General features: G+C 36.3%; 1 protein-coding gene across 3 annotated transcripts; it reads right to left on the bottom strand.

Annotated features, from left to right (window-relative positions):
• Positions 1-2,899: 2,899 nt before the first annotated feature.
• LOC148739760 (FK506-binding protein 2-like) lies at positions 2,900-9,763 on the bottom strand. 3 transcript variants are annotated; one of them, XM_088750094.1, is made up of 7 exons: positions 9,555-9,763; positions 9,148-9,149; positions 7,736-7,796; positions 6,807-6,900; positions 4,539-4,572; positions 3,962-4,032; positions 2,900-3,105 (listed from the first exon to the last, which is right to left on the bottom strand). In XM_088750094.1, the coding sequence occupies exons 1-7, from the start codon at positions 9,657-9,659 to the stop codon at positions 2,912-2,914; spliced, it is 561 nt and encodes a 186-aa protein (XP_088606220.1). In that variant the 5' UTR covers positions 9,660-9,763; the 3' UTR covers positions 2,900-2,911. The 3 variants fall into 3 exon arrangements, with proteins under 3 accessions (XP_088606220.1, XP_088606218.1, XP_088606219.1); XM_088750092.1 differs by lacking the exons at positions 7,736-7,796; positions 9,148-9,149 and adding an exon at positions 7,964-7,981; XM_088750093.1 differs by lacking the exons at positions 7,736-7,796; positions 9,148-9,149.
• Positions 9,764-9,769: the final 6 nt, after the last annotated feature.

The following is a 9,769-nucleotide window of genomic DNA, read 5'->3' as shown; positions in this document are numbered from 1 at the left end:
GATAGCCCATTTGGCGGATTGTTTGGTTTTCTTTGTTTTAGCTCTTGTAATATGTCGTCTATTGCGGCACTTGACATGTTTTCAAATCTTTACTTGTTGAGTTGCCGCCTCGCTCATTTTTTTCCTAACTAAATAACGGGTTGGTCGCACTATTATCGACAGTAGCCTCTAAATCGATCGACGCTAATAGCTTGTTTTCTCTTCGTCTTCTAGGTCGTAAAGGACATCTGGGTCGAATGAAAACCCAAGAGAAAAATTTGGGATTTGGTCCGCCATGTTATAAACTGGCAGATAGCTCCACAGCTTTAACTCCATGTTCTCTTTCAACAATAGAGTGTTTCTGTCTAGGAACTATCGGCAAATAGTTGCCCCGCGGAAATTTGATGTTCATAAAACATATATTTGCCCGAGAAGCGAAGCATCGAGGGCAGATATGCTAGTTTTAAGAACATCAAATATCCAAAGGGCAACTATCAGACCGATATTTTCGAGACGTAAGCACTCTATTGTCTTTATTGTTCACCACTAAATTTTCTTCCGTGCGCCAGTTGAAAAACAGTCAAAACCCGCTGAATGTAGATCGATCAAATATTTATTCATGCGTACAGCCTGTCACAAATGACAATAATTCGCAACCGTACTGTTTACTGTTCACTGTTCACTGTTTACTGTTTACTGTTTTATTATTATTTCATGGAACATTAAAATCCAATTTACACAACCTGCATATAGCATTAGTAAGTCTTGGCGGGTATTAGTAGTAAATCATAAGTAAATACTACACATTGTAAGCAAAGAGATTTCATTACTACTACAATATTACGGCAGTTATAAGCTTTGCATTAGTTTACTATATTGTGAGTTAAAAGATGCGTACAGTTGTCATACAAATTAAATACAATAAAATTACCAGTGAGTTAAAACAAGACAAGACATTAAAACAAGACATTGTAGTCGTACATTGGCTAAATGATACGTTATACCTGTCAGAATTTAAAAGTCACTGTTTTTCCGATATGCCTAACTTCGCGGCCGTCAAACCATTCAAGATTTTTCGCGGATGAGCAGTATCTATCCGGATATTTTCCACGGACGAGCACTATGGGCTGATAGCGTCACGTGATCAATTTAAACCGATAACAATCGGAGAAAATTTAGTGGTGAACTATACATACATAACATATATAAGCTTTATTTATACACGGTATCAATTTCATATAATATATGCTCTTCCATCGAGCCGTGTGTAACTTAAATATGCAGATAATCATTCATAAGCTAATTAAAACGAACACTATTTCTACTAATGAATATAATTAAACAACGTATGCTAATACTAATATTCCAATACTATGTATACCAACAGCAATGCTAAAACTAAAAACTAATACTACAACTTGTCACAAAATAAGAGCTATTAAATCCTAAAATAAAAAGATCGTCAAGATTATGACAAAAAGCAATTGCCATGTCAGCAGGGATTCTTTGAAGGCAGTAACAGTCGGGTCTGGGTTTTTCTAGTAGTTGAGAGGCTGTTCCATAGTGTAGCACCTCGATAGTGCAAGCTACGTTTTCCGGCTTCAGAGAGTGGTCTGGGAGTAAAGAGATTATGAGCCGGGTCCCTCAAATAATAAATGAATAAAGGCTGATAGTTTCTAAAGAAACTGTTTGGGGCTGCGTCGGTGGGGGTAACGAAATAATTTGGATATATCAACAAAGTTGAATTGGTAAATTGGCCACCGTAACGATTACAAACGCTGACGTTTCGAGCGTTAACCCTTCGTCGGAGCAAATGGGCCCGAAAGGGCTAACGCTCGAAACGTCAGCTTTTGTAATCGTTATGGTGGCCAATTTACCATTTCAACTTTGTTGATATATCCGAATTATCCCTCAAATTTATAGGTATGGACTTGCGATTTCGTTTGAAAAAGATTATGAAGGCGAAGTGGAAAGTGATTATTGACCACCTTATACATAGCAATCGCTAGCTGTTTAGTTCGCCTTTCTTCAAGTCTATCCCTGCCAAGGTCATGTAATAAACAAGAAGATGGCGTCATATAATCAGAATTGGTTATTATACGAGCAGCCCTATTTTGTAGCTTCTGGAGTCTCTCAGATTGGCATTTTTCGATACAACCCCATACTGGGCTACAATAGTGGAAAAAAGGAACAACCAGCGCATTATACATGTTAATTAAGGTGTCACGCGGTACTGCGGCCCGCTTTAGAATTGCCGGGCCAGCTGATACTTTTTTAACAATCTGATCAATTTGAGAGTGCCACGTTAAAATATTATCAAGGTCGAAATCCCGACTGAGCATTGGTAAGTAAATCATGCCTCATTAAAAAATCATATAACTGGTTGAAGACTACTCTCGCAATAAGTTTACTGACAATCGGCAAGACAGATAGAGGTCTATATTTATTTGGATTACTTTGATATCATCCTTGTAAATAGGAGTGGCTCTGGCTACCTTCCAATCATAAGGAAAAATACCGGTAGTTAAATATCTATTTATGATGTAGGTCAAGGATGCAGAACTATAAACTCTAATAGAGCACGCCCTTCCAGCCAGTGACAGCGCGCTTTATATCTGAACTTTAATATAAACCCATTTCTACTCGCTAAAAAATTGCTCAGTTTATAGAGGATCTGGCCTTGATTACAGCCCTAACTTGTGGGATTCCTTGTCACGTTTTCTCTTTTCAATCACCAATCGAGTTAATCGAGTTATGTTCTAGTGTCCGCGCCGAGGAGCGGATCACTCCAGGAGTGATCCACGAGCTAAATCAAGCGTTGCGCATGAAAAGTTGCGGAAAGGAGGGGAAGTAGAACCGTGCTATAGCCATCTGCAGGTGAATAAGGGGCTTCACTGTAACGCCATATAATATTGAACTGTTTACAGTTTTATCATTTATTTTTATTTTTCTTGCTCGACTTTGTTTCAGGCTTGCCAGATTCCTTAGATGCCTTTCTATACAGATAGTACAAAATCATTCCAGCCAGGACCGGCCAAAATCCTATTTGCAGAAGTAAATTTGGATCGAACAGCGACTTCCTCTTAAGAGACATGAGCTCGGTTGTAAAAATCAGTACAGAGTTGACTATGTGTGAATAAAACAAAAATAGGAAAATGTTAGGATTTTCTGTTAATTCAATAACGTACTGTAATATAATAATAGTATCATGATTAGCGTGTAGATTTCGGTATAATTTAACTCATACTATTCTAAAACAAGGTCTATGTCTCAAACGCGATCAACTGCTTCCGCCATTGCTTTCTTTATATCCAAGAACTGCACGCGTAATAAACAATGGGGCTGTGCGGAAATCTTGCCGAGAGAGCAAAAATATAAGGCTTCTTGACCATTCTCTGTCTACGTTATAATGAGAAGATAGGAATTTTTTCCCTTTTTGGCCTTTTTTTCCTCTTTTTTCCACATACTCAACACATATCCCGTTCGTGGTTCGTCAGTGACAAACTAAAGTAAGTTATAGATTGCAATATGAAATTTACGAATTGCACTCGCTCAGAATCAGATAAACAAACAATGCTAAGTTATACAATATTCCGAAAAACACTAACTTCGTTGATCTTCCACAATTGTTTCATGAAACTACCAAATCAAAGAAAACATGAGCATTTTCAACCCATGATAAGTTTCTAAGTAATGTGTACCAAAGAAGTACCAAAGAGAGTTGAAAAGTGAATTTAATGATAAATATAATAAATAATAATAAATAAATGATCCCACAAACTACTTTTCCATTTGGTGATTAATGGCCATTCACGTTTTGAAAAGTTTTAAAATTTCGTTCGCCCAAGTGCAATTAAAAGAAAACCTCCAGAAAAACACTTGTGCCATAAATCAGGACTTACACACGTGCTCAGGAGATTTTCTGTCCTTATTGACCACCTTATGCCTTCCATGGTCATAAATATAATCAATATTTACTCACGAGGAATAACATTCTGAATTCCACGAGCTCCATACCCTAGGTGAGGAGGGATGATCAGTTTTCTTTTTTCTCTGCAAAATAAAAAGAACAGAAGTGTATACTATTGCAAAAAAGTCTGAGCACTGCTTCTGTAAACTCACTGAGGGGCCCCCAAAAATGGTGACCCGAAAAGGGATTTTGAAATAATTGTAGACTATACAAAAAGAAAAGGAGGGAGAGAAAGTCATTTATAGTAAGGCTGTTAGGTTCAAAGTGAGTTTGAGTAGCAGCTGCTAGTTGCCAATCTTATTATCAGTTATGTTTGCAAATAGTTTATTTCAAATGAATAGAACTTGAAAATAGTACCCACCAGGAGCCACTAATGGCTCCTGTACCCATCTTCAGGCACAATTTTTTGCACCCCAATTTGTTGTTTATAGAAAATTTTACGCCACTATTTTTCTTTCACTTCAGGAAATTCTGCAAAGCTCCAGTCTAGAACAAGTCTACTGCTTAATGGTACTGTCTGCTGAAAAAAGAAAATCTTCCAACTTTGTTATTGTTGTTGTTTTAATTACATAGCGTTTCTAAAACTTACCCAATGCACATTCCTTTTATACCCATCTCCCAACCTGTTAAAAAATAAATAAATAAATAAATACATTGAACAGATAAAGAAATACCAGTGAGTGATAAAGTTAAAGTGGCAGTTACTCATCAACTGGTGAGCTTTCTGGTATTGTTTACATGAGGACAAGAATGGGGAAATCTTAAAAGAGCTTTAACTAGTGGATTCTAACCAGACAGTAGAAGAGGTCATAATAATGGAAGTTATCTCTGCCTGCACTTTTACCACAGTAAATACAATTTACTTTTTATTTTAAATGATGCTCACCAGGCCAGGTTTGATATCAAAAAGGGTCCTAATGTAGTCAAATTAACAAGCACACTTGAATGAATTAAGATACACTGAAACCTTTAAATTATTGAAAAATAGGTACCCAATGTGTAAATGGTTGAACATGCAACAACTGGACCAGATTGGTAATTTGAGGTGGTTTTAAATTCAAACCTGGGCACCAAAAATGGAAAAGCTTGAGAGGCAAATGACTGGTAGACTAACCTCGATCAATATCATTTAAAATTTAACTGTAACAACAGCATTCAAGTAATTTCAATAGTGCAGAATAAATTACATTCATTTGTTAACAAACTGACAATTCAAGGGTCAAATAGTCTCCTTCACAGCCGTTGTTTGGGCTCGTCATGCAACGTTCCCTTCCCCACCAACCATTGGTGGGAGAGGGAGAGTTGCGTGACGAGCCCAAACAACAGCTGTGAAGGAGACTAAGGGTCAAACAAATGTAATCAAAGTTACTTTAAGTTAGTCCCAGTATATTTGGCTAATTGGCTTACTAAACTGGAATCTTCAATTAGAAAATAGACATCTTGAAAGCATCAAACATGCATGCAGACCACCTTCCAGTTAGCTCAATTGGTAGAGCGCCGGACTGTTTTGCAGGAGGTCGTGAGTTTAAATCCGGCCAGACCAACACTCAGGGTCTTTAAATAACTGAGAAGAAAGTGCTGCCTTTGTAATAATATCTGCAAATGATTAGACTTTCCAGTCTTCTCGGATAGGGACGATAAATGGAGGTCCCATCTCACAAGCCCTTGTATGTGATAAAAGAATTTGAGGGGCATTAAAGAACCCACACACTGTTCGAAAAGAGTAGGGCACGTAGTGCCCAGTGTTGTGGTCTATCTTTGTGTAGTGTCTATCAAATTGATGGGGGGGGTACTCAGTACCTTTGAATATTGTATAGAAAAGGTGCAATATAAATAAGGAATTCATTCATTCATTCATGCAGAGCAACTCACTAGATAATAATGTCAAAAAAGACATGGATACTAAGAAGGAAATACCTCTAAGACACATTTTGCATATTTATAGTGTTTCTTCAAAAATGTACAATGTAACCTGCACACTAAAATATCTAACTTCACCCTGTACATTAGGGGATCCATTGAGGGGGGCAGAGAAGATATACTTTATGTACCCATTGTTGGCAATCCTTAGGTATCAGTGCAGCTATTTAGTATTATTATATGCTGTTAAAATTGGCATCTTCACAGTCATAACTCATTTCATTGATCGCTTCCATTAGTTTTAGGACTCGTACTTTTTCACCTACAAGTTGGCTACACTTTGTTTTCCTTGGTTTTTACCAAAAATAAAGCTAGATTGTAAGATGCCCTATCCCACCCCAGATAAACAGTGATGTTGTCACAATTTGATGTCCACCCTTGATCTTAACATCATCCCTCGTCTTTGCTTACATAGGGAGGAGATCAGCATGTCCTCCCAAAAATGATTGTTTACTAGTCTGGCTTTAAATGTTTTTTTCTTTATAAGTTTTACACCTCACTTTATCCCATGGATGTACATCATTCTTAGTAGCTAAAAAATTCACATCATTTATTAGAAGTCAAAGGAATACTTCAATTAGTGTAATTTTCATATGACTATATGTAAGTATTGACAGTAACCAAGGTTACAGAAGTTTTCCTTCACTTTGCTATGTGATAATCATTCAAGAAAACTAGCTCTGTCTACTGAGTCAACCAATCAGATTAAAAAGAAAACATTTACCACCAATGCTCACTTGAGTGGTTCTCACGCTTCACACAATTTGTTTGTTGTTACATTGAGTTCTCATTAGCTCCTTCAGGAGTTTAGTTTTGCTCTGGTTAGCAATTGAGCAACAACTTTGGCTTTATCAAGATAATTTTACAACACCAAAATGAAATTTCTCTGACTAATAAAATTATAGCTAAATAATCAAAAAGACCAACAGGAAGTTACCTTTGATAACCTTCCCTTTGCCCAACTGGAACTCAAGTGGTTCTCTTCCTTTTGCTAGGGATGAGTCAAACATTTGTCCATTCTCCAGTGTACCCTACAAGAGTTCATAGAGAAAATAAGGAAATCCATACATTTATGACAGCATTACATCTTTCATATGAACTGAGATCAGGTTTGTTCATTTCTTATTGTTGTTTTGGCAGTTTGTTTTACTTTGTTTGATTTTTTTTTTTTTTTCATAAGGCAGTCTTTTGAAGCCATGATGAAAAAGTACAGGGTAGAGATGGCAAAATCTATCCATTAATGACAGCTTGGCACCCTAGTGATCATTTAATTTGTCTTCCATGATCTTTTAAAGTGATGGCTGAAACACTTGGATGTGATTGGGAAGGGATGTGGAATATATCTATTCTTAACAGCCAGGACAAGGACCAGATTTGTCTTTTCCTTTGTATTGCTTTGTTTTGTTTGTTTGTTTTTAGTCTATTTTGTATTATTTGGTTAATGCTTGTTTTTGAGGGAAAAAAAGTGATGGGGCAAGAAAAGGGTGAGTACAGAACCCCTATCACCAAGTTTACTCTAAATTACCATTCGTGATACTTAAATTCATTTTTCCTGCCCTTCAGTGAAAGATGGCAATAGGAAGAAAGGCATGTACTGTATGGCTCTAACCATACTCTTTTCTGGGCTCTCTATGTACTTTCAAGCAAAATGTCTTGTTCAACAAAATAACAGAAGGCATTTTGGTTTTTATTCACCAAGCCTTCCCCTCCCCCCCTCCCCCCCCCCCCACTTCCCAATATTCTCCAGTTTTTTTGGTTCAAACTTTTCCTTCAAAAATGTAAGCATGTGAGAACATCCTTCTCATAGGAATTTCTATTGACCCCTCTTTTAATTGAGAAGCAGACAATAATTATACATGTACATACTGTATAGTGAACAGACACAATGTCACCATTGTACTGAATGTCATCATTGTACAGGCTTGTACTGAAATAGAAAGATCATGCATATAGAATACTTCATGGAAAGATAGTCTATATGGTATTGACACACACAAGTTGGTTGTATGGGATATTGAACGAGTGAGTGCAACAAACAAGAGATTTCTGATACTAGCCAGCAAGTGCAGTCAGATCATGACCACATATTTGTACCAGCTCTAGTGGCAGCACCTAAAGTAAAATAACAAATGAAAATGCCAGACTTCTTCATAATTTTCTTAAGACTTCTTGATCATCTTTTTTTTTTTTGCATTATTTACAGGTAAGTATGGAAGCTTCCCTAATTTGACAAATTAAATAACTTTCTGTGAAGACCTACAAGAGAATGTTTATAATCTCTTCACCTAATCACTTGAATTTGATTTTGACACCTCAGTTATATTTACAATACTCACCTAATTTGACACAATCTAAATCATATCCCTCAATCATCAGTTTCCAAATTTGGCAATAAAATAGTGAATTGAGAGCCATCACATATCAGAGAAAATTCAGGTTACAGCACATACTGTACATAATTTATTTTCTTGCTAAAATTTTGGTGGCCTGAGTGTACTATATTTTTTTTAGATTTTGAGAACACATTTAGTCTGCTGATATTATATTTCCAATAAAACTGCGAATGAGACTTTGGAATGAGACTGTAAGGTTTCCCCCTTTGTTCCACTTTGGTGTCTACATAGGTCTCAATTCAACAATATAAACATTGTCAGGTAATTGAACTGCTTTTCTATTAGGCACAATTTAACCATAATTTATTTGTTCTTGCTAGATATTAAAATTAAAATCTTGTGCTTATTTTATTGGTACATGTTGAGAATATGTTTCATTGTTACAATGTATGAGTTACATTGTATGTATCACTTGTGAACCAGTTGCACCCTTCTATCAAAGAACACTCCATAAATTTCTGATAAGATCTTAATGTTTTTCTTTTCTCACAAATAATATTTCATGCAAATTAGATTATCAAACCCAAGATATTAAAATCACTGCTGCCTGGAGACAAGATTCGTAATAAATTATTTATTTCCCAGCATTACTTTAGAACACCTGTCGTGACACTCCTACATAAATAACCCAGACTACAATTGTATTTTATTTGTATAAAACAGAAAAAAATATTCTTCATAATTTAATTTTCTACTGTTTCTCCAACAGAAACGCTCGGAAAAACGTTATTTTGAGTAACGATAAAGCTAATACCGCGTAAAGGATTAAAAGAAAAAAAAAAAAAAAAGAGAGATCGCGTGATATTTTAGAGCCTTTGACCCGCGAAGGATTAATCTCGCTCGTTCATATCACCGCAGAAATAACTGGAAAACACAATAGATTACAACTTACAGTCTTATCGATATTTGAACAACAAAGTTCAGCCTCAACCGCTTTTGGCTAACCAAACGTATATCAGTTCATTTTCGCCACAACATATTTTGCTCTAAAATTCACCAGAGTTCTCCTGTATACATGCCATGTTTGAGAACTTGAGCTTTTAGACTATAGTTTTCTCGACTGCATAACAAAACCCGCGCAAGCAGGTAATCGCGACAAATTCCTTGAAATTTCCCACAAATAATGCCAACTTTACAGACCTTAGAGATAATTATTTTTTCGAAGACAAGCTGAAATCCAAATTCGGGTCAAAACTCATAAAATTTCAGAAATTGGCATTGTCTCAAAGAAATATTACCTGCAGCCATTTAAGCGCAAGTAGTTTATCCGAGGTTCACATTGGTTCACATACCTCAACAATTGTCTCTAAATCCTTCTTCTTTTTGGCTCCAGAGGCATACTCACATAAAAGGAAAAGGAAAAGACTACAGAATAGTAATCTTAAGTTGTTCTCCATTTGAGATCATTATCCAATTTACGTTATCTGTGGGAGTAAATGAATGTTGGCCGTAATCTAATCGCGGCAAAAAGAGGCAGGCGTACCTCTCTGATTGGAACCTCGAGAAA

Source organism: Stylophora pistillata, chromosome 2, assembly GCF_964205215.1.
Source record: "Stylophora pistillata chromosome 2, jaStyPist1.2, whole genome shotgun sequence".
NCBI classification, from domain to species: domain Eukaryota; kingdom Metazoa; phylum Cnidaria; class Anthozoa; order Scleractinia; family Pocilloporidae; genus Stylophora; species Stylophora pistillata.
Note: the sequence above shows the minus strand (reverse complement) of the source record. Positions and strands in the feature narration are given on the sequence as shown.